This window comes from Pleurodeles waltl, chromosome 12, assembly GCF_031143425.1.
Source record: "Pleurodeles waltl isolate 20211129_DDA chromosome 12, aPleWal1.hap1.20221129, whole genome shotgun sequence".
NCBI lineage: Eukaryota > Metazoa > Chordata > Amphibia > Caudata > Salamandridae > Pleurodeles > Pleurodeles waltl.
The window spans coordinates 190,560,131-190,586,584 of record NC_090451.1 but is presented as its reverse complement, the minus strand read 5'-3'; the positions used below and the strand labels follow the sequence as shown (position 1 = coordinate 190,586,584).

Below are 26,454 nucleotides of genomic sequence, written 5' to 3'. Positions count from 1 at the left end.
GTGGTAACTTTGGGGTTGCCCTGAACCCCCAACGGTGGGCTACCTTAGACCCAACTTTGAACCCTGTAGGTGGTTTACTTACCTGCAAAACTAACAAACACTTACCTCCCCCAGGAACTGTTGAAAATTGCACTGTCTAGTTTTAAAATAGCTTATTGCCATTTTTTGTGAAAACTGTACATGCTATTTTGCTGATTCAAAGTTCCTAAGTTACCTAAGTGAAATACCTTTCATTTGAAGTATTACTTGTAAATCTTGAACCTGTGGTTCTTAAAATAAACTAAGAAAATATATTTTTCTATACAAAAATCCTATTGGCCTGGAATTGTCTGAGTGTATGTTCCTCATTTATTGCCTGTGTGTGTACAACAAATGCTTAACACTACCCTCTGATAAGCCTACTGCTCGACAACACTACCACAAAATAGAGCATTAGAATTATCTTTTTTTTTGCCACTATCTTACCTATAAGGGGAACCCTTGGACTCCCTGCATGCTATTTCTTACTTTGAAATAGTGCATACAGAGCCAACTTCCTACAGGTGGATATACTCAATCTCTGGCGTGAGTGTAGTAAACTAGGACCTATGTTAACATAGCCCTTCTGCAGAGGAAGGCTGATTGACTTACATCAGAAAGGAGAACAGTGTTAGCAAGAGAAGGGCTTCAGCTTTGTCATGTCTCCATGTCCCCACAGCATTAAACAAGACTACAGCATGTAACGCTCTGAGCAAGTCGTTTCTTATGGAAAATAAAGAAATGCAATATCACTGAGTGCCTTTACCGTTTCACTAGAAATAAACACAGAAAACGCACTATTGTGGATGTAATACATCCGTGTAGAAGTACTGTATTGATTTTTTAAAAAGCAACACTCGTTTGTACACAAGCAGTCATACAGATCACACAGTTACAAGTATACTTGTCAGTCATGAATTCAGAAAATATGTTTTCACGCTGCTAACGAGAACATAACAGAAATTTACCATACAGTTAAATAAAAAGTACACAGCGGGGGGAGGAACAAGCAGATCCGGGAAACAGTGACTGCAATACATGCAAAATGTTATAAGACGATTAAAATATTAATGTTATATTCAATACCAGGGTGAAGAAACACAGTTTTCTTCACTTCCCTACTTTTTAAAATAGGTTACAGCTTTCACTTATACAGTTACCATACCTGTACATTTATATATAGCGAGTCTCTTTGCTGTGGACTCTAGACAAACTGAATCTCTGCACGTGAAGTAATCACGCCCGCTTCAGAAATGAAAGATTTCGCATCCTATGCAACCTGCTGGAAGCATCAAACCAATTTTACTTTGAATCTCGTTTAAAGCTAGAAAGGAACCCGACATGTTCAGCAATACTTTTTCCCGATTTCAAGTTCCTGGATAAACCCACACAACTTTTCTGGAAATAAGACAAGTCAGCAAGACGAATCTTGTTGGGTTACAACGCACTTTTGGGGTTCCAAAAAGTATTTATACAAATTAATCTTTTCTTATGGGTGAACACAAAATCTGCTTCCTATATCTTAGAGCTTAAATGAGTGATAAAGAAATGTACCTTTACACCTGGGACGATTAAAGCAGACAAGTGTTGCGTGTTTCATCGCTTTCACAAAGCATTTATTCTAACCTATCCACTGACACAATAACTGCTTCATCATTTGCTTTGATTTTAATAAACATATCTCTACGTGCAAGAAGGAAATAGGAACTAATGTACTTGATTACATTAAAGCATGGTACTATTCTGGAAGCCAGCTGATCGGCACAGTGAGACGGCAGCAGTGAGAATGCACATATTAAATCAAATTAACTCCTGTGCTACAGTTATATTAAAAGGTCCACAGGTATCTAACGGCATGGGTAAAGCTATACCGCTTGGTAAACAACGAATTAGAGAGGAAACTGATCACTCCTAAAGTAAGACCCATCTTAATTAGCCTTTCGGCTCTCACCTGATGTAAGGCAACAGCACCTAGACTAGTGACGTTGGTTGACTAAGACGTAAAGCTCATGCCTTAGCAACTGCAGGGTTCTCATCTAAATTAATCCCTTTACATGGGGTTGAGGGGGAAGCAGGGTCTACTCAGAGTAAACTAAGTTTACACTGAGGAACTAGACCATGCACTCCATTTTACTTTAAATACCATTTATTTAAACCAACTTGTGGTTCAGGAGTCGCATTCTTTTTTTTGGCAATCTAAAAGTACGATATGTACTTTCATTCATTAAAACCACTTTAACCATTGGTCTTGTTTTTTGCCCAGAATAAAAAGACTCATCAATAGTAAAGTTTTTATCTTCAGTAGATGTTAAAACCTTAACACAACTGATGGTGACGTCCCTTTGAAATGTGTTTTACCTTCTAGTGAAGGGAATTGCAACAAAAATAAAGCCGACAAGGGAGCAGGAAAATTGCTTAGGCGGGAGATTGCATTCCAAATGTTTCCTGAGAGGCATAGACCATGTAGAGAAATCCATCTTCATCTTTTTCACGCTCGTAGACCTCAGATATAGGTGTGGAGACGCTGACCATGCTATGTCCATTCACAAGCAAGAAGAAGGCTTGGTTAGAATTCAGCTGTAGGCGCCTCCTGTAAATGGAAACACAGCCAGTGAGTTCATGTGGAGAGTCACATCATCCAATACGCTGGAATAATCAAAAATACTGGTTTGCAGCGTTAAACAACTATGGTTTTGCAACCAACCACTACATTTTGCAAGTGAGCATAATAGCACACGTGTCTTAAATGCATGAAATACACTTGGCATGCTCATAAAACAAGAATATTAGTTCCAATCACTGAGTGATGGCAACCATGTGCCAACAAGCATTGCAAAGCCAATAGGTCGCTCCTTTCTGACCTACTGGCTTTTGCAATGAATCTTCCAGATTCTGTAGCACCAGCGGAAAAAAACAGAAGAAAAGACAAAAAGGCTTGATAATCTGAATAGTTGAATGGATGTCATGATGCTGCTGGCAGCCGCATGAAAAGCTATGCTATTAATGCATCATTCTGCATTTGGACACGCTCTTATCCATTTTTTTTAATGTACTTTTCCAAGATGGAGGATGTCACTTAAAGCAATAAATAAAATTAAAAAAAAACACTTTACTTTCATGAAAATATATAAAAATATATATTTAAGAAAATAGCAGATGACCAGTACCAGACTTAACACAAACCCATTTTTAAAAACATTCTCGGCCAGGAGTGGTGGGAAAACAATGGAACAGTGAGTGGTGGAGAAGACAAGGTTTAAGTGTGAGTACAAAGGAAAGTGTGATTGAGACCAGTGAAGCTACGAAATTGCTTAACGTGGAAAGTGGGGTATTGGGGTGTGTGTGTGGGGGGGGGGGGGACAAGCTGGGAGTGTGGGGAGAAGGAGCAACACATAGGCAGATAGGTTTGATGTCTTGGGGAGCGGGCAGGGGGGGGGGGGGGCAAGATACCATGATCTCTTATCAAGTGCTTAAGGACAAAAAAATAGCTCCCTGAACGTCAGCAGTGGAAAGATACAAGTCATCCAATATAAAAGATGGCAAAAAGGAAACGCTCCAGACGAGGAGAAAAAAAGCAAGAAGCAGAAAAGCCGTTGAATAGGAAGCAAGCAAATGAGAAGAAAGAACGCCAACCAATGGTAAGCAATGGGCTGGTTGCAAGCCCAAAGTAAGTTTTTGATATGGGCCACAAAAGGTCTTTCGTAAACAGACTGCTTTTAGCTGTGGGTGGGAATTAAAAATGAGTGCAGCCCTTGGACATACCACTAGTCAGGGTGCTAGAGATACCCCACCAGAATACCTTCTCTTCATTTCAAATAGCATAGTCCTCAGCAGAATGCAGATAACAGAAATTACAAAAGACCGAATGAGCACATCAACAGGAAATTCAATCCGTAGTAAAGTTTTTTATTTTAGGGAACACGGGCTCAGCATTCCAATATCTCAAAGTGCCAGGAATCTGTTGCCAAGGTACAGTCCAACAGGAAAAATATAGGTAAATGCGTTTTGATGAACCAGACTCCATACTGAATACTGCATTCACAGGTCATTAAGTCTGAGGTTTTGAAGAACCGATCTAAAAAGGACCACTCCACGGACTGAACCTCCTTCTAAATGATGGATGAACATCTGCAAAGTAAGAATTCAACTAAGCTCAAACTGAGGATGCATAGGTGCTTTGCTAGAGCGAAGGCAGTTGAGATCATTTCAAATCCTTCAGTTTGAAGGTTTTCAAATTTGCTAGTAATCAAAATGATAAACAGAAATAATGTGGATATGATTATTGTCCAATGCACAGTGAAGATATAGTTACAGCTTGCATAAGGTGGAGGTCATTTTTTTTTTAGTTCCTTTGGCTGGAGGAAGAAGAAGAAGAAGAAGGAAAAAAAAAAAAATACAAAAAAACAAGTACTAGTGAAACATGCCATCCGAACAACAAGAAAGCATGGCCCATTGAAAAAAATGTGGGTGCAGTATGGGGGTCAGAAATCACACAAAAATGGTCTTCATAATGACATGGAGGACATAGCCATGCTACAGAAGAGTGCGTTGAGCCTCTGTCAATATGCAGGGTTGTGCCAGGCTCAAATATCAGGGGGCACAGAATCCATCTGAGGATGACCATTTTAAAAGTCAGTCAGCGCATGCAATAGATCCACATGGGCTTCCAACTCATTTTTTAGGTCGAGCCTAGACAGTGCACAAGCGTTGTCTCTCAACATGCTGTAATCTACTGCAGTGGGCTTTCATCACACCCTTCACATTTTCATTCCTTGGCCTGCCTTTCAAAATTCCATTGATTTCATAGGTAAATGCTTTACATGTGTCCCGCCTTAAGGATGCTTTGTTATGGCCTTGGAGACTGACCAAGTGACATAGATTATTGCACAATCGGCCATATACCTTAGTGTGGCGCACTACTTTTTTTTTCTTTTGCCTCTGCGCTCCATATGTTTTTTTCTCTTCCTTGTTTTAGGGCATGCCACTGTTTATTTGTGGTGTATGCACCCAAAATACGCAAGCTGGGGATGGTAGGGGAGTTCTTTTTTATTTATTCAAAATTTTTTTTTTTTTTTTTTTTTTAAGTTTCATATAGCGCAAACTATCAGAGGAATGTTTTTACATGAGTAACACTTACCAACAAGAAGTTTCATACAGCGGGAAACTTGATCGGGGAGCGCTTTGCAAGAGTATCACTTACGTACAAGTTCATCAGTTGAAAAATATACAAACAAGCGCATTTAATACAGAAAAAACCCACCCAAATCTCAACATGGCTCTCCCGGCACAGAGGGAGAACCAATACTACAATATTCACTGCACTTAGAAAACTCACCCCATAATCCTTTGGGGGGCATTTCTTTTTCAAAACATTTTAGCCCATAACTCAGCCTGTGGCACTCCTACAATAATGGGACCCCTGCCAAACTGTTCAGCGTGACGTGCTCTTTTTAACTCATCTCTGGACCCCAAAATAGTAACCTCTCATGCCATTCAGGGTCTTTTTAAAATCTCATGGCTGGAACTTTTGTTTTACGGCTGAGAACAGTTTGTGTTTTTGAGAGCCTTGTTTGTAATATTATTGCAATAGGCCTGAAAATACGTAAGGCACTACACCCTCTAGGGGCTAAATATATCATTACACTGCGTTACTTTCTGCCATTCTCTTTTCATGTGGCTATGACCATGTTTCTTACAAATGCTATTTTTATTGTGGCGTCCTCTAGGGGCTGTTCTGAACATTACAGTCAAGATACTACAATATTTGCTGCACTAAGAAACTCGCCCCATAATGCTTTGCAGGGTATCCTTTTACAAAACATTTTTGCCTCTGCTCACCATGTGGAGGTCCTAAGACAATGGGTCCACCATCAAAACGTTGAGCACGACGTGCTCTCTATCTAGGTCATCTCTGGATCCCCACAGTAGGTTGGGGGGGGGGGGGGGAAGGGGAGGAGGGACCAAAAATAACCCCTCCCAATACTGTTTTTCTTTAGGTCTCTCATGGCTGTAACTTTTGTTTTACAGCTGGGAGTAGTTTGTGTTTTAAGGGCCTTGTTTGTAATATTATTTTACTAGGCCCGCTGGCCTGAAAATGTGTAATGCACTACACCCTCTAGGGTGTAAATATATTGTTACACTGCATTATGTTCTGCCACTCTATTTTTATGTAGTTACGCTCTCTGCGGGCAGACTATGGTTACATGACCATGTTTCTTACAAACGTGTTTTTTTTATAGTGGTGCCCTATAGGGGCTGTTCTGAGCATTATAGTGAATATTCGCTGCACTCCGAAACGCACCCCATAATGCTTTGCAGGCCAGTCCTTTTACAAAACATTTTTGCCCATAACTTACCAAGTGGTGGTCCTAGGACAATGGGACCACCATCAAAGCAGTCAGTACAATGTGTTCTTTCTGTCTAGGTCATCTATGGATCCCCATACTAGGCTGGGTGTAAAATAATAACATTAAAAAATATAATAAATAATGGTAAAAATTGTATTTCTTGCCGCAGATAGTGGAAGGAGGTAAATGGAAGTGCCTAGAATTATGCGGCAGGGCTGACCAATTTATGTGGCAATAGAAGCCCAGTTATGCATTTACAACTCCAACAACTACAACTCCTTCAAATAGGAGACCTATTGCATTGCTAATTATTTTTTTTTCTTTAGCAAGAGTACCGTTGGTTCATTAGAGTGGCAGCTGCCCTGTTACTGGCCGCAAACCTCCTTTGATAGTGCTCTTTAATTTAAGATATTGCAGGGACTTGAAACAGAAATTTAGGACATAATGTTGCACTGGATTGCATCCTTCCACTAAAAGATCCTTAATCACATTAAGTCTCCCTTCTCAGAATGACCCCCCCCCCCCTCCAGAGCAATAAAAGGCTCTACTTTTGCTTCTCTCCAAATGTAACTTAGCCCTATATCTGACCTCATTTCCGCTTTCATGTTTACTGCCTCCAATAATGCTGATGCCGCACAAACCATACAAAACGTGAATCCTGTGCCATTGTCAAATGCCTTCCATCAGTTAACCACTGGATGCCAACTAACCAATTTAGACGAAATACATTGGAAAAATTGGAGATTCTAGCATGGAGAAAGCTTAATAAAATCAACCCATGATCTATCACCAGACCTACCAAACCTTATGGATGGTAATGTATGGTCAACTCATTTATAGGACAAGCCAGTCAAGTAACCAAAGGATGCTTTTTCTATCAAGTTGTTTCACCCAAATTTTACAAGTCACCATCTCCTTAGCACTTTTCTACTTTGACTATGCCTGCAGTATACATGAGAGGCCCATTTCACCTAAAGAGCCCTTCTCAATCTCCACATCCAAATTCACTTTTCTTCAAAACTTCCATTTTTTTTTTTTTTCAAACACTTGCAGCCAATGCATAGATAGTACTGATAAAACAATAGGTAGCGAGCGAGCAATCCATGCCATTGAGCCACTTTTACTTCAGCATAAATTCCTACCTAATGGAAAGCTACACTTCTATCTTATTGCTTTGTCCCACCCTTGCTTTAAAAATCCTCAACTGGTGGGCAACTCCTCAGGTCAGACAGCTACGATCTGGAACTAACAGTAATTGACAATCACCATCTTCGGTTCTGGTTCGTCACATTCTCATAATTTAGAAAATAGACCTACATTTACAGGTTTAGATGTATATTTTCTCACACTTTCTGAAGCACCTGCCAAATCCCTAGGATTTTTTTACTGACCAAAATAGCTCTGCAGTACCTTCCATCTCCAAACTTGATAAAATTGACTCACTTAATTTCTCTCTGGGAAATCAAATCTTTCATTTCACCATCCGACTTCAGAAACACTGTTCAGTCCTTGTCAGACACCTAGATGTCAGTAAATCAGTATTAACGGGCCTCAAAAAACGAAAGCTCGCCCACCACAAAGCCATCCAACGTGCTGCAACTCTGCTTGTTTCAGGTGCTGAAAAACACCTCCACTACTTCAACCTCGATGCCAGAATCCACTTAAAACTACCATGAGTCACACACAAAACCCTCAAATGTTGGCCCTCCAGTTATCTGAAACAAAATTCATCACAGAAGAGCAAACAAAGACATGACGCAAATCTCGGCTGTTCCTAGATATACTAAAAATAATATCAAAATAATTGAACCAAGCCTTCTCACATACAATATATTTTCACTGACAAACCACACTTACAGTTGTTAGTGTCGATTTTAGTTATAAATTCTTAACTTTAAAAAAAACGTCTGACATTCATTAACAAAAAAAAAACCAAAGTTAATGTAGTTATGTTAACAAAAAAAAACAACAAAAAAAAAAAAAAAAAAAACACAGAAGCACACACACTAAACTTTACTCATCACGGCTGGCTCCACAATCCATTACTCACACCTGCAATGCAAACTATAGCGCGCACACCAAATGCAATGCTTGGGGGGTGGGCGGGTAGAAGAAAGAGAGAGGGAGCGAGAGGGAGAGAATGAGAATGAACAGGTAACCATGTAACAAAGGGTTATAACAGGGGAAGCTATTTCACTTTAGTGGGTCATTCTTTAACTGCAAGGTCATGCCTAGTAACTAATTAGGCATCTAGCAAACAAAATCAGACCGAATCGAGGTCTCGCACTGGATGAAAATTATATTTCACAGGTATCTGCAAAATACCATCCGTTTATAAAATATGGACTTCCTACCACAGATGTGTGTGCAATAAGAGCACCAAAATAATAAATCACCCAATCATCAAGTCCCTCGGGCTGGGCTTGTGTAACCTAGCCCAGACCTCGCAACAGCTGTACCTTAAAGCAGTACAGGACACAATACAGTCCTTGGAAGGTTGAAGGGAGACGGGATAGACAAACCTCATGTGTAGATCTATGAAATTCACTGAAGAGAAGAACATACCTGATCTCAAATCAATGTAGTGGGACTGTACAAAGTGTGTCTGCCCCAACATCTACTGCTCGGTTCCTTGAACTCTCGCCTGAAATTGCTGAGGGATACTACAATGCTTACATGATGGACCCACCAAAAAACTAGCATGGCACTCTAATTGAAGGTTGGATTAAACGAAATCAAGCGCTCACTTTACTCACATATTCTGAGGGAGAACCAGCTAGACAGAGTGTGTCAAATCTCTTCAACTAAAAAGGCAAACGGGTGAGGGTACATAATGCTTGGGGCCGGCATCTATGTCGGTTGGATCTTCTTCATGGCAGGTTTCCAAAGAGATAGAATTCTAGAAGTTGAAAAAGGAGACACTACCAGCACATTAAGACCATCATTATGGCAAAGCCTAAATTACTGGATCTTGTGTGTAGGGACTGCTTGTTGGGCCCTCATGTTCACTGCTACCTTGCAGACATATGTGGCCCATAAGTTGCACAAGCTGAGATGGGTAACAAAACCCATAATGGGAGCCAACATGGCCCTATATGCCACCACTAGCAGACTTCGTGTATCGCACTAGAACAATGTGAGGCATATCCAGGGGCAGAACACGCCAGGAAAACTATTAAAGAAAGAATGGAAGTATATCAACATGCTGTCCAGAAGACTAAGTTTCTGCAGTGCCACTGAACGTATTCTACAGGCGTATGCCTGTACTGAAAATGATATGCCTTCATCGTTGGAGGGTTTACATTTATCCTGAACCAGGTGGTCTGCTTCAGTGGATCTTACTTGGCAACCTAGCTGGTAGACCAAATACCACATATGTGGAGTCTTATACACAATACATAGGGCCTGATTTATATCTTGATGGTATTACCGCCAATCCGCCGCTGCAGGGGCGGACGTACTCCATCAAGCCAATATACTATGGCTAAGCCACCAACTGCCACAACAGAGTGCTCTTCCCAGCAGCCAGGCTGGCAGGTTCCCGCTGCCCATATTTAGATGTTATAGTTTTGCAGGCAGCAGATTTCTGACAGAGAGTGGACGGTGCAGGACCCAATGGATATTCTAGTCTGCCTGTGCAACAGAGGTTAAGTCATACACACACACACACACACTGTACCTCAGCCATGTGTGTCCCCCTGCATAACACACTATATAACACCACATACACTAACTATTATGCATTCCCATTTCACCACAACATGTACTTGCCGAAAATACACATTGCCATACATCCATGAAACATACACACTATCGACACCAAACCCAACCATGACAACCAACACAACTACACACTCACACAATATCACAACTACACACATTACGAGACCCCACCACAGCCCAACGATACTCACCTGAATGCTACACACAGCAACACAACCAAACAGTAGACCTACATGTAAGCAGCACACAATCTGACAACCACATCACCCACTACACCTCCCTACAATTCACCCATTACAAAAGCACATAGACAGACACACACACACACACCTGGTAGCCCAACATTACAAGTCCAGGTCCCCATGCAATGTGCACACATGTACACAGTTGACTAGTGTGATTGTGACGTTATTGTGGTGCCAGCATTCATTTGACAATGAATACGGACAGCTATCTATTGCCTATGGGACCACCAACATCTAAATTGAGCAGGCTGCCAAGCTGGAGAACGGGTTTTCTGTTGAAAAACCATCAGCAGGACTGTTACCGCCAAGATCTAAATCAGGCCCATAGTGATTTGAAAATGATCCTTTTACCGACTGGTAGCCAATGTAACTTTTTAATGCATAAGAGAAGGAACCTCTACATAAATCAACTTATGACAACAAAGCAGCTGCGTTTTGGATGAATGCCAGCTGTTTAATCAGTTTGCCCAGTGTGCTCAATACGAGGCATTACCATAGTCTAAATGAAAGGATGGTGGACTGAATAAAGAAAATTCTATGCTCCACTGGTAAGAAAGGTAGAGGTTTTCTCTCTGTTTTTAGAAGAGAAAATCATGTGGAAGATAGATTATCGATATGTGAGGTTTGAGACTTTTTTTTTTTTTTTTTAAACAATGAAGAGGCTCCATACTTCTGGGGATGCTGAGTGAGGAAAAATTGTCTGGGAAGGGAAAAAAAAAAAAAAAAAACACCTTTAGACAAATAGTCATGGTACCTTATTTGCAGATTACCGCAGTTCTACCTTTATTAAACTTGAGCTCACCGTAAGCCAGCTAGTAACATCCTACATACACTGATGGAAATTCTCATGAGAGGAAGTGGCCTTTGAAGCAACCCCTATGTAAGTGGAGTATTAGCCGTGTAATACATAAAGACCACCCCACCCATTAACATCAATTCATCAAAATGCCAGGAGCTGCGGAAGTGACATCACATGCCATTTGGCCTTTACTTTCACATACACACACCCCCACAAGAATGCACACAACACATTTAAAAACACCTTTTATTTGCATCCGCTGACAGGTAGAGTTATATTCCAACTAATTGTACTCCATTCTTTATTACACTAATAGTGAATAATATGTTAGTCACTATTAGTGTAATAAAAAATTGCCAGAAACCAGGAAACGGGAGTCCACAACAACGAGCATTAGGACGAGTTGCCTCCTGTCTTCCGGACACCTCTAAGGCCAGGGGGTCGCAAAGGGTGACTGTCATTCTAAAATCATCCACAACAGACTCCAATGCGGTTTCAGACTGTGCTAGGTGCAATAGGTCACTGCTCTACAAGTAATTTACCAAAATGGTATTAACATGTTTTTCAAGAATTTTCCCTAGAAAAAGAAGGAGCAAAATCCGTCGCTCATTACTCAATATATTTAGGTCGGCTATCGGTTTCTTTAGAAGGTGTCTTTACATATGCCTTTTTCCAATCCTGGGTAACTATTCCTCAGAGTCAAAGAGGCATTACATATAAAACGAAGGGTATTTTATCTGATGTATCTGCCAATGACAGCCATACCCTGGAGGCATCAGGTCATTCATTGAACCGGATGTGAGGGAATGAACTAGGTCGTTCAATTGAGCGTCTGATACCTGCAGGAATTTCACTTGTACTTATTATTCCATTCGCCAACTTTTATCATTTCTTCATTACTGCCTGAAAGTTACCAGATGCAAGGGTAACGAGAAAAACATTTACTCCAACCTGTTAATATTACCCACAATAGAGTATTTTGCTTGAAGTATGCTAAAGGAAAGCAACAAATGACCCATCAGGACAGCATCCCATGGATAAAGTTTGATGTTTTATTGTGGGTACAGCCATGCATGCAGTACGGCTCCCAAACAGATCTGCCATATGAAGGGTGCCTACGGACAATTTCTTATGGAAAACTGAAGTGAAGTGAAGTTTGTGAAAACTGCAGTGTCGCTGCGAACTCCAGCCCTCCACTCCAGGATGTTTAAATTGCAGGGCCCCAACTTAATGAGTGTCCTTATATATTCGCATTATCTTGGAAAAAGGTAGCACACAAAAAACGTAAATGAATTATGAAGAACTGAAAATGATGAGCATTCCGGACCCTGAAGTCTGAACATCGCCCTGCGGCCTGGGGGCAGCACAAATTCTAAGACTCTCTGGACGAACACTGGCTCCAACAGCTGGCAAGGGTCCTCTGTAGTGCATGTATTTATGCCGCAAAGCCCTTCTGATCTTAGAATTTTAATAAGGCTGATGTTTAGTCAGCCCTTTCGGCCACCTCGAAGCAGACTTCTTTGGGAAAGAAGTCTTGCACCGCTGAAGTATTGCTACCACTGGGTGTCTTTTCAGCCCCTCTTGGTAGCACTGTATTGCACCGACGGCAACTGTAGGCGCACTATCTGCACCAAAACCCCTCAAGTAGCCAAGTGGGTGACTACGAGCAGGGCATTACTGAGGCAGAAGCAGTTCCCCTATCGTTTTGCTCCAAACCAGAAGTCACACAGAATAAATAAAGCACATGAATAGATAAACACGATCCCTCCAAAAGGTCTTCATCACATGGAATACTAGAGGCAGCATCTCTCAGAAAGGAAATGGCAGGTATTTTTTTTTTTTTTAACCAGATAGTCTCTCATCACAAGAAAAAACCTTATCAAAGAAAAATCCAGGAGTTCGAAATCATAGTCGAAGGGGAAAATGTTCTTAGAGGTAAAGTCAAAGACAAACCTTTACTAAAAAAGGCAAAACCAGGTCTAAAAAAAAACTTAAAAAAACTGCAATACAAAAATACCCCCCCCCCCAAAAAAAAAAAAAAAAAACATAAATAAATAAAAAACAACTATATTTTAAACAAATTTCTGAAAGGAACAGTATCAACATTTTACTATGCAAGTCATTATGCCTACATGGACTGCTTCCTGCTGTGTTTTTTTTTTTTTTAGTTGTGACATTAAACAAGATGTTTTGCTTATACTAACATTATAACAATGTATTTACTGGTAGGGGCTTTAAGACATCTCTTTATGCAGTGGTCTGCTTTTGTATCGTTCACATTTTACTTCCGCCCACTATAGTATACAAACTGGGGCAGTTTCTCAGCCCACTTCAGCCACTGGTTAACTTTAGTACATTAAAGAGATCTGCTCTTTCACAAAGAGCACATACACAGAGTAGTTCCTTCAGTACCAGGAACTGCTATCGCAAAATGTACTTTGTGAGCCTAAGAAAATATGTTTATTTTTAGCCAATGTGTATTTTTCATTTTAGAATGGACTAGGACATAACGAAGCAAGCGCTGGCAAAGTCAAAGGACAACCAACACCTAATCTAATCTGATGGCTTGGCCAAGTCTCATTTAACAGTGCAATTAAAATAAGCTTTTCAGATAAATGGATGTTACAGTTCTACAGTTGAATTGCAACATTCCTCTGACTTACAGATATTACACGTCTCCATCTACAAACGCAAAGCCCAAGATAATTCTTGAGTTCATTCTTTCATTTCGCACTCCTGTAAGTCTGTGAGACCCTTGGACGCTATACTCAATGTGGGAAGTGATATTACAATACTTGAAACTACATATTTTCACATTACAGTTTAGAACAACGGAGCTCTTCCATAACCTGAATACTGCAGGATCAGCCTTGTTGTACAAACTGGACTACTCTACAAAACGTGGGACATTCTACTGGGCAGCCATTGGCACATTCAAGACAACAAATTGAAAAAACATCTACAGCAAGATGGTTCAGGTGAGAACTCTTGCATCTAACATCTAGTGATATGCAGGACTTCACTCAAGAAGAACTCCACTTTCCATCTTTTGAGGGTGGTAAACTTATTACAGTTAATTGAGTATTAATAACTATTTTTTTCCACACTTAGAAACCGCACGAATGCTGTATGAAACGCTATATAACACACAAAATATTGGTTGTGCCCAAGAGCAGGCTGGGCAGGTAACGTGATAATAAAAGACCTAGGACACAGGTTGACTGAGTGTGAAGCTGGTCTCAATATACTACAGACCACCACTTCTTACGCTTTTGACTTCCGTAGACCCTACTAAATCACTATTAGAAGACAGGGCCCCAGGTTACGCAATTTCTACGATCTGAACCTCAAGTAATATATAAAAATACAAAAAGGTGCACACATTATGACAAGAATATTTTATTCAAAAACAATACATAAAAAAGGATGGACATAAGGCTTCTCTTTATCAAGCGCCATCATGGGTAATTAGTGCACTATACAAATTAATATGACATCCGTCAACAGAAAAGAGAAATACCTTATAATTTTAATGAGCTCACTCATGTTGACATGATCCGGAACCAAGAACTTGGTTTTGTCAAGCACAGGAAGCTGCTTTTCCCCCTTGTACCTTTCAATAATCACCTGGAAATCATAAGATAAAAATATATATATATATATATAAATTAGTGTTTCGGTTTCTGAAACTGCAGATAATGACAACCTCGTGCAACATTTTGTCTGTGCTCAACAACTAAACGTGGAAAATATAAGTTTAAAAATCATAAAAGCATAAAAAGGAACGACTAGCCAAAGAAGCGTCGATGTGACCAACTGGAGTGTTCTGTTCACATTTCAGTAACACAAAGGGGCATACAAAACAACTCGTTATCCACTGCATCTTGATGCACAATAAAAGAACCATCTCGTGTCTGTAGAGCATAACAGGACAAGCAAAAATGGCTTAAGGAAGTTAGTTACCGGCTTGAACTGGGTATTACATGGGAGGTTGTGGTGAAATAGATCCCCTCTTCCCCATTTAATGGCAAGCTCGTAACAAATTTTAAGTACACACAGTTTACCAAGTCTGTACATGTTTGGCTCTACCTGCAGTACCAATTGTCATATGTAAGCTTCAGTTTCGCATCTATTTGAGTATCAAGAGTGAAATGCCAACGGGTTGATGTGGTCCTTTTTGTTTTTATAGAGCGCAATGTATCCACAATCCAGATCTCTATCCGAGGCCTTCAAATTGGTTGGATAGGGCCTCGGTCTGACTTGATTGGAGGTGAGGAGGAGCTCTGGGCAAGGGGAGCATTTACTCTTCCCTTGGGGAACCAAAACAAACATGCTGAAAACAGTACATTCATAGCTGATTTTATGGAGTTATTGTGAGAGAATACGTTTGTCATCCTAGGGTACTATCTATTTTTCAATACAGAGGGGCGGCATTAAAAGTTTGAAGACCATTGTTTTACATAAAGCATACAAAGTGTGCAGTTCCTCCGCCGACACCCTTTTATGCCTGAAAACTGCTTTCAGGGGGTGAAAAAACAGTTTCACCTTGCCTCAGCTTCGCCTTTATTTTTCCGCCTACCGCCCTGATGGCACTGAAGCACTCAGAAGGAAAAACTCTAGGGTGGATATTAGCAAGAAAATGTGCCACAAGCCAGAAAGTATTCCCACTGTTCTGAATGCATGGCTAAGTGACCATGAGTGGATGTCGAAGGGGTTCTCCTCTGTACAAATCGATAGTCTGCCACTCAAGCAGAAGAAACTCTTTTCCGGTTGTGAGACGGAGTAGTTTCCTTTTTACAGTCTTCCCGTTTCAAGGACTGTTGTTAGTGCGAGCTGAGGTGAAGTTCCCCGGAAAACTGCACTTATTTTCCCATCTTTTTAAGCACAAGAATTATCCCTATAAACATGCTGAGTGTCTGGGGGTGGTCACCAGTGGGCAGGTACTCACAGCAGTTATCAGTATCAAACAGGTACTGAGGGATAGCGAATACCGACATTTATATTCATTTTAGCATTCTAGCCAGCACTGCTCGCTGCCTCGCCAAGAGTAGGTTTTACAGCACAGCACTGAGAACTGTGTTAAGTCAATCTGGACTTCTCGTCCTAACATGCCCTTTAACCACGGCAATTTTTTTTAATCTGATTTATACACAACGTTACTGTTAAACTCATAGAGGTGGACGGTTAAGCAGCTTTAAAGCAACGTTTCTTATCGCCAATGTAATGCAGTGGTAGAATACGTGGGACAAGCCAACCATATAGGCCTATTCTGCCTTCCATAATTAGTTAAGAATTTGCCCTTTTTTGGCAATGCCAGCTCTCCACTGTTACTAGTGTTTTTAGATCTCTAATAAAGAACCAAGTAATAATCTCATCACGTGATTCTTGTTACCGATGGCAATGAACTGAATAAACACCCTACTAATGTACACACAGTCCATCCTTCAATGGGACAGCACATGGTTTTAAATATCTGAACGTGAAGACCCTACGAGGCCTGAGCTCGAGGATACACCCATCCCCCAATCTTTGAAGCTTCAATTACTGGAGCCATCCCTGGTGCACACAGGGAGAGCCATCTGGCATACTACTGGGAATGACACTGAATACCGGCTGCAATTAACTGGGGAAAGCAGTTGTTAAGCAAAGGCTCAAACTTTAATTATTAAGCAACAGCCCCAAGCACTACCACAAACATTAAAAACAATAAACCTTCATTCTAAAGCAGGTGGCTGTGTAAAAATGTTCTGAGCCTTTCCTCATAATAGCGTGTATCATCTTAGTTCACAATACTCACTCTGCAAGCGAGTAAGTGAACATAGGAGACGAGCAACATGGGTCTGAGAACTCTGCTTACCAAAACACGAACAAACGTACTTCAGCTCCAAAACGATACATATCAGCTTCCGTTCCACTTCACTCTAGCCAGCCCTCTCACCACCCTTCAAAGTTGTCAAACTCGGCACAGTGAATGTCATCTTCACCTTATTACAAGTGAAAATACTTCTGATCCATACTTTCCAAATCCCCTCTATAAACACTGCATTCACCTCGACTTGGGCAACTAACTGAAAAGCTCAAAGAACGTCTACAAAGTAACTTATGTACGGTGCATTACACTGAAGCGACACTTTACGGCAAATATCCGATGTATACAGGACTTACTGGTATTTTATTCGGGTGCTGTTCTCGTATAAGTCGTACATCTTCAACTCTCTGCTCTGTGGGGGACAGAGAATAGAGACGGTCAAATTGTGACCCAATAGTTTTGCATGCTACAAAGGAACACTCAACTAAACACAAGTAAAGGCGTGCCGCTAACAAATCGTGCAGTATTCATGGAAGGCTTCCACTTTTTGCTAGGAAAACATTTTAAACATATCAAAAAAATAAACCGTAGAAGGAAGGGGGGGGGACTTTGCACATGCCACTTTATTCTCCCACTGGATCTGTTGGTTCCGTCTCCCACCTGAATTCTGGGCGGCGACACCGTGCTCTGTCGCTGCACGAAGGCCACCTGCCACCTCTCTCCTTAAGAGGTTGAATGCCTCCAGGAGTGTGCATCAGCATGGACAAAACCGAAGAGTGGCTACAGTCTACTTGAAATACAACCTGGGAAAGGCGGGGTGGGAAGCTAGCTTCAAGGGGCATCTTTCACATGATAACGATGAATAGAGGCAGGAACTGGTCTAAGGTGCAGAGAAATGTACAACTAAATCCCCAACTGTAAGAAAAATTGAAAGAAGGAAATACAGCGAGACAGCAAGAGAGACTAGGTAGACATGGTGAGGCAGAGTAGAGGTGGAGCTGCTGTGCAGGACTCCTTTACCTTCTCCCTTTCAGGGTATAGGGAGATGAGCTGCAGAGTCCAAGGGAACAGAGACAGCGAGCTGGCACAGTCTTATACCTGCAAAAAGCATTTGAAATCTGTACACCGACTGTAACGGGCAATGGCTTAGTGAAAAACTAGGCATCCACTCATGTTCTAAATTCTACCAGTATTTAATGAAAATAAAAAAAACTATCCACCAGGAAGCAATGAATCGATCAGGATGTTTGAGCAAAGTCACTGTGTATGGTGATCAAGCTTGCTTACATTTACCATCCTCCCTAGACTTGTATCTGATGCAGTGATGCATTATGGAAACACATGGTGCAGTTTCCAGTAAGAAAAGGTGATCTACTTGTGGGATAAACACCGAATTGAGCAATTACACACTGATTTTTTCCCCCCTATTCACATTCAGGTGGAGGCTGCATATGAAATTATTATTTAAATGTCTAAGCTCCATCCAATGAAACAATCCACTACCTCACAAAAGGGAGTACCAAGCTGATCCAACGCAGCACTGACACTAAGTGAAACGTTGCCTTTTATTTTAGTGTTCACAAACAAGTTTACATACCTGGTAATTCTTCCTGCCCAGTTCCCCATTTCAAATAGGCATATATAAATGCCATGCATGGGCTCCCTTCCAAAACGGATGGGCCCACACTATTATATATATATATACACATACACAAACAAACAAATGCTCTTCCTTGCTCTTAACATTTTAACTTGTCCTCCACTCCCACTTTTGTTGCTTGCTTCGAGATCAGCTCATTACTCGGTTACCAGGAGGGATTCAGTAAGCTAATGCAGAGTCTGTGGCAATCCCTCGTTACCATGTCCCTGAGTGACCAGACTCAATTTAGTCTATTCTGTGTTGCAAGTATCCAGTGAAACCGTTCATGCAGACCCCACTTCGGTAACACAAAGAGGATCCTCTTCGAGCTGCGGAGTTCTTGGCATGCAAGCACAAATGAAGGTTTTTGTTTAATCTAAATACCTCTATTTGCACAACTTCGGTGCCATCAGCCAGGCTACTTCTACTCCCATGCACCTCAAAGATACCATCCACGATGAAGGCATGGAATAGTACAAATAATAAATTGGACACTCATGAAGGTCCTCTCAAAGTTTAACTATATGAATCTACACCAATTATATAGTAATTGCATTCATATAGCGTTTACTACCCCTGAAGGGGCTACGAGCTTTACGCCGGACAACAAGCTGCTCGGGAATCCAAGTTTAGAGCTAGTCCAATTATTGGTTACGGTTAGGCAGTGGTATAAGTGTTTTGCGCTCAAGTAAAACATTCTATGCATTCATTCTCATTTCTTTATGGTGGACTGAATTAATAGGGGATAGCTGTGGTCATTAGTGGGGATATGTAAGGTCATGCACATGGCTGGTGGGATTCATGGATGAATCAGAGGCGATTAGGTATTGTTAGGCTGAATAGGTAGGACTTTCAGAAGAAGGAGGAATTGAGTTTTGGTAAATGAGTCATGGAAGAGTTACATTAATATGGAATGAGACAAACATGCATGTGTCAGAGTAGATTATGCTCAGAGACAGGAGGCATGCAGAGGATGGAAGGGAAGAAGGTAATTTGAGAAGGAATTAAAAACAGAAGGAGAGTTGACAAATAGAGGTTTTGCCTAAAGGCCAGTTTTTCATGCTGGATTTAAGGGATGTAGCAAAGATATTTGAGACAGCATGCAGGTTGATGATGCAAGAATGTGGGCAGAACCAACATTATTTACCTAAGCAGATAGTACTACTATGGATATTTTGATAGGTACTTGAATCAGGTAAATCATCTGTCCGCTGGTAGGTAACTGATAGGCCGCCAAACCAGCCAGGTCAGTTGCTCAAGGGATAAAAGTGAAAAACAAGGGTTGGACGTGTATGTTGAGAAATATCAAGAGGAATAATCTGCACTCAGAAGAAGCAGTAACTTTAAGGTCCAAGCAGTGTTTGGGGCTAGGGTGGGGGGGGGGGGGGGGGGGGAAGAGAACCACACATGGGAAGTAATGTGCACAGACTCTGCAAATGCTGCAGTGGATGTCTACCTCGTGTTCATTCTCAGGGTTGGCTTTTATGATCAACAATCATTTACTGTAGAAAGAAAATTTGTTAAATAAAAAACACCAATACGGTCAACTGGTATACTCATTACAGGCACTTACACAGGGAAGATAGATAAGAAGGAAGATGAGAAACCCAAACATTCTAAAAATTAATTGAATACCCTTAGCTTTAAAAACATTTGCTAATAACTCATTTAGAAAAATCACTACAAAACCGGTTGAGTTCCCATTACAGGGTACGATCAGGATTACAACACAGCTTTTGCCTCAAATAGTTTCTTACCCCAAAAATGGCGGGGCAAAAGGCTATTATGATGCTATAAGGGATGATCTTCTAGAATTTACAATTAATCCCTTGACTGCAGCGGTACCGCCTCACTCCTCTGCCACTTTCCCCAAATTTAGCACCAATATATGGGTCCTTTGACATGCGTGCCCAAGACCTAAAAATAGGTCAAACGGGTGCACATAGAACACTGACATCACAGGCGTGCTTTGTGGTCATCTAGTTTATCTCCAAAAGCACCGAATTCTACTACTGCCCCGACCCATGACACACCTCTTCCGTTCACTGTGCTCTACAGTCGTCAGGAAGGTCGTACAGAGAATATACTTAACAATGTTAACTACCAAACCCATTCTGAGAACAGAAAAAAAAAGACCAGCGAGTTTAGAAAAAGTCACTAGTATGGATGGTTTAAAATGTCAGAATAACAATGCATTTCAGAGCTCACCACTATCATGGATGCTGGACTTTAGTATGCATGCCATTACCATGTTTACAACTCATGTATTAGATCGTGGTAGTTTACCATGCATAGGACATATACATATATCCACCCACATATGCAAAATATATCTTTGGGGGCTAACATCTAAAACCCCTATTTTTTTTAAACTCCTTACCGCCCTTCACCACCACTCCTGAACCCTAAAAGCACCTTATTACTTTTTTTACTTCTATTCATACCCATCCTTGCACCCTAAAACCCCCTTACTACCTCTTACCATTACCCACACCTAAACTCTAAAAATCTCTTACTACCGCCTACCCATCCCTGAAAACCGATTTTCCGTTCAAGGAACCCTAAAAAACCCTTACTACTCGTGACTGTAAAAACCCATACTCCTCCTTACTCATCCCTGAACCCTAAATACCCCTTACCCATTCCTAAAAACTCACCCATTCTTTAAACTTTACAAACACACACACAGATGTGTGGTAACACCCCACGCTCTACAGCACCAGAGAACATTCTGCATGGTAATGGCACTGTATGTGACATGGTTCAGATTATATACCCCTACTGACTTGAAAACATTGATTATTTATTCATGGTTTTGGTCAACTAGCCTTTAATATTCAGAGTGCTATACATAAACATGCCTATAAGGCAGTGGGGGGACAGCAAACGGGATAGTCACGTTTGAAAACATTAACAAGAGATGTTTTATTATTTCGTAATATTTCGTCTAATAAATCATTCATGACATGATTTATAAATAAGAAAAAAAATTACCTTTTGTACAAAAAACTTTATTAACATTTTCCAGCTATATGCGGGTCCTTTTATGTGTAAATGCACGTGTTATCCCCTTTGCAAATTAGAATCATCTTTCTTTTGGCTGACCTTGTGATATATGTTACAAACACGCACATTTCTTATATTATCTGACCGTACAACTTGAAACAGTCGTTATTCCGTAGGCTTATGCTGAAGTTTATTCCCTTTTGCAACGTTTTGTGGCACGAATGAGGCAGTGGCTCACAAAGTTTGAGCACAAGTAGTTTCGTACCTTTTGTATTAATGGTTTTAGACGCGCGCTTGCGTGTGGTTTTTTTTTGTTGTTTTTTTTTTAAATGTATGAGCGTAATGGGTGAGTTTTTCGTGGCTTGCAGTTTCTTCTGTCCTCCATGGATCCGGGTGTTTATGCGAAAATAATTGGTAATGTTATTGTGTCTGGCTGTGGAAGTTATACATTTTTCAGGAAGGCAAAGCTTTTAATTAACATTTTATAGTTAATTTACAGTATGCTTAGATATTCAGTATTTTTGTTTGAGTACCAAGCAGCTGATTTGTATGAGGATACAAACACCTTTTTTGCAAGGGTACTGATAGGATTTTGGAGGTTAAGATTGTTTTCTTCAATAAAAACCATGGCGTTTGCCTCTTCTACTAATCTGATAGATATCCCTAGCAAACGGAGGCTTGTAATCCCGTTCTGAGATTGTTTCTTGTCCGAGATGGGTGATAAAAGCAGGACTGAGAGGTTAGTTTGAGGAAGTGGTTGGATAGCCATGTCTGGATTCTCTAATCTTTGGTCAAGTTATGGTGACCCTGTTCTCGGATATTTTTAAACAAAGGCGCATATCACCAGCCATGTGTACATGCCTAAACCTGGCCTTTTTACTTCTTCATGAGAGGTAAAGTTTGAAAAGGGCCATGCTGGAATCAGTGAGTGGGGCGGGAGGAGCAGAGACAACTGTTCGCCTATCCTGACCATATGGGAAACATCTTTAAAACAGGAGAACTGTTTGAGAACGTTGCCTTCTAGATCCATCGTCCTTTGCATGGTGTTTATTGGGATGGACTGCTTAGAGGGTGGCGAGAAACACTAGTATCCAAGATTTTCCTTCATCCAGGATTCTGAAAGGTATAATCTACCACTTCTAGGAATGCTGTTTGTGCTACGTCCTTCAGAGAACTCAGGCTGGTATGCATCAACAATGTTATTCATGAAGATATGGCGATTCAGCTGCAGGTTCACCAGGCTTTCTACGGTCGTGACTAAATAAGGAAAGGACAGTTATGGGCCTCATGTAGTTTAAACCCTCAATATCTGCTGAGGTCTATTTTAAAGTGGCTTGAGTTTGTCAGGAAAGATACCTGCTGGAAGGGAGCCGCTTATAATGTGAAGGCAGTGTATGTATGTATTGTGCTATAATTTTGGTCAAGGAAGTTGCTTGTCTGGATGACAGGAATATTTTGCCTGTTTTATAGTTTTGTCCACAGAATTAAAACAGAAAGGTGCAAAATGTTCACATTTGGTTGTGTATGTACGTTTTGTTTGACACAGAGCTAGGGCTGTTGTATCCATGTGAATCCTACGCCTAACCTGCTGCATTTAACTGGAGAAGAATCTAGTTCCCTTCTCATTTTTGCTTTCAGACATATCAGGTGATGTGACTTTTGGAGATTTTTCTGACCATATCAAAGATCATGTTTTTGGCTTGTTTTGGCAAATGGCAAGGGTAGGCCAGATGTGCGTCCTGTGCTCACTGTGCCGCTGGAACCAAGCTATCCCTGTATGATGAGCCCTTATCATAGCTAAGCAGGTCCTAGGTTGCTTGTGTTCTGGTTTGGAGAAGACGAGCCAGACAGTCTCATGAGGAGCAAGGTCGAGGCTAATCTGCATATCCCTGGGTCCAACAGAGGCGACATGGTGAGCAAAAGGATGGGTTAGGATGCTATCCTGAGCGACTGACAGTGGTGAGACAAATTGCAAGTATTCCTCCCATCAACTATTGCGTGCCTGTGGTATTGTGAAACCAGCACAGTTTCCTGCAAGCATAAGACACATGGTCCTTTTAAGCGAGACCTGTAGTTAATTGGACCCACACATTCTGGCCTTTAATTGAGTTAAGTGTTCCTTGATAATTCTCAAAATGCCAGCTGCTGGCATAATCAGTGCTTGAATTAAGAACTGACCCAATTATGGTTGTGCAGAGCGTCAGCTAGCCAACTTTAGTTGCAAGTTTTTACTGTAAGAGGTGGACATGACATTTTTAGCCACATTCAATGAACGGATCATTGTTGGGGCTTTGTCAAAAGTGACTCAGGTTTTTAATTTGTGTGATAGGACTAACAGCAGACTAAAAAAAAGGGAGCATAGAAGTAAGTGGTTTCCTTTCGTCTAGATAATAATGCCACAAAAACAACAACAAAAAATAAAAAATCTTAGCAATTTTGTCTGAATGGCAGTTGGCAACAAAAATATATTTTGCAGGGTCCCCAGTGACCAAAACGTAGTGTATCAAAAGCATGTCCCAAGCACTGGACAACATCTGGTAGGTCAAATCTAAACTTTGAAGCCACCTTCCATCTATTCCCCATTTAATGTTTTCGTCTAAGGGTGGTAGGCCCAACCCAAAAAAACTCGTAACAACCAAACTGTATAGTCCTCAGACTTTTGAATTTTTCAAGGAAACAAAAAAAAAAAAAAAAAAAATAACAAATCAGATACTCCAAGTTCCTAAATTGCAAGTAATACACGCACAGACGATGTATGCACTGTAAGTACCCTCAAGTCATCAGAAAAACGCAAACACATTTGGTTCTCTGTAGGTATAAGCCGAGAGGAAAATCGCATTGTTCTTAGTCTAACTAAAATCTAAAAGCAATACCAACGATCACCAAGGGCAACCCAAAGCTCTTGCTATGCACTGCAGTCGATGCAACGGGGTAGTCTACCCCATACTGTACAACAGTGTTAAAGCACTAACAGATCAACAAACATAGTGGTCATCCAAGATGGGATTGATCTTGTAGGAGGGCAGCTTCTGTGCAACTACTGGGGGACAGAACCCCAACTGGTTGCATTCACATATGGTGCAACTGTCCACATGATCCTGTAATTGGCAATCTACCATTATCTATAGCCACCTGTTAACAAAAGAAGGGTGGCAACCGGGTGATCATTTTTAGCCATGTCAGGGTGGAGTGAACGATTCCTTTGTTTTAGGCAAGATGTATTAATAGCTATCTTAAGAGACCAATGAAGAACTTCTACCAATAAAAATGTATAACTGGAGAAATCTTTATGGCAATTGTGAAGAGGTTGGAAATGTTCAGAAGAATTAATGATCCGGTCTGCTTTATTTTAACCAACAACAACCAAGACTGGTGAAAATGTGAACTAGTACTTTCATGGAGAATTCTCACAGGAATATAGGACTCCTCACTAGAGGACATTGAGATAAATCATGCTGTAGGGATAACAGTGGGTTGCCATGATTTTACCTCTTCTAGAGACAGCTCTAAAAGTGAAATCGGTGATCTGAACTATCAAGGCAACAAGCGCAGACAATGGGCAGTGATCCCCATTCTCCTTCCTTTGCCACTGTAAACAGTGATCGTGCAAGGACTTGCCAGGCACATCATATGCCTGCTTTGCAAATACTGGATCATATAGGTGACCTCAAATCTTTTAATGAATGTGTGCAAACCCAAGTCACTGTATTCTTACCCGGACTACCAAACCTGGTACTGGAGAGTTTAGGTGTAAAATTTGATAACATATGCTGACCACCCCCAGTGGAAGGCCTGGTTAAATAAAACCACATGAAACACTCATTCAGAGCATATGGTCTGGAAGCTATAAGAGTTCATTTCAATTCCAGAATGGATGAGAAAGCAGTGGGACCAAGTTCCGACTGATAATTATTGAAAATGACACCGCTGCTCAATTTATTGTGCCCCATATACCCATCTTTATAACATCACAGGACACTGGTAAAATAGTGTATTTAAGATGTACGTGGTCGGGTGACCTTGAACATTGTTATAAATAATAGCGTAGTCACTTCCATTTAAAATATAATCATGAATAAGCTGAGCAGGTGGGGCTGTAGACACGACACTATGAAATTCAGTTAATTTGTGAAGGGGCACCGAACAGATTTTCCACCCGCTACAGGATGCTGGCCAATGCACATTTGCTTATTATATGTGAATATTTGTCTTACAGAAAGCAATGTAGTTAGCATTATGACATGTTTCTCGGGGGCTTACAAAATACCGGAATTTTTGCAATCTGGATGTTATGATAAAGCAGCACGCTAAACAAGACTCGCATGAAAACTTCAAATTAGGAAGGATCTGGGATAGTGCTGGAGAGGCTAACTAACCTATTTTGGCATTCTTGTTTACTGACTGTTATTCCGGACTATTCTGATCTCTAATGCAATCAAAAAAAATAAGACCTCAGGAAATTACTGTAAAAAGCAGAAGGCGAAACTGGGTAGAATATACAACTGAGTCGTAAAGCACGATGAGGGCAGCTGCAATTCACAATATTTGCACCCTTTATGAGCCCATCTCAGCTGAAAGGAAGCAATTTGTGGCGAGCAGCCACAAAACTAGTACGGCACTTGAGAAATTTAGTTTTCTGTGCCCTCCTCGTCTGCCTGCAGAGAATGGTGGACAGAGACTGTGTGGCAAACATATATTGTAATAACAGACAAGACAATATTTAGTCAAGGTCACAAATTAAACATTGTGCATAACAAAATTGTGAATGTTAGGGGCTGCTATGCCCCCAATCACAAAGCTCAAAAACAGACAGCTTTCACTGTCACAGGCCCCATTTTTCCACAAAAATGAATACACATGCATACATG

At 40.9% G+C, this 26,454-nt stretch overlaps 1 protein-coding gene across 1 annotated transcript in view; it reads right to left on the bottom strand.

Moving 5' to 3' along the window:
- Positions 1 to 818: 818 nt before the first annotated feature.
- MAP1LC3B (microtubule associated protein 1 light chain 3 beta) overlaps positions 819 to 26,454 on the bottom strand; it is a 32,863-nt gene continuing 7,227 nt past the window's right edge. Inside the window, exons 2-4 of the mRNA XM_069216694.1 lie at positions 17,298 to 17,353; positions 14,653 to 14,759; positions 819 to 2,608 (exon numbers count right to left, since the gene is read on the bottom strand). Of these exons, the coding sequence (XP_069072795.1) occupies positions 2,434 to 2,608; positions 14,653 to 14,759; positions 17,298 to 17,353 (338 nt within the window). The 3' untranslated portion in view covers positions 819 to 2,433. The remainder of the gene's footprint in view (positions 2,609 to 14,652; positions 14,760 to 17,297; positions 17,354 to 26,454) is intronic.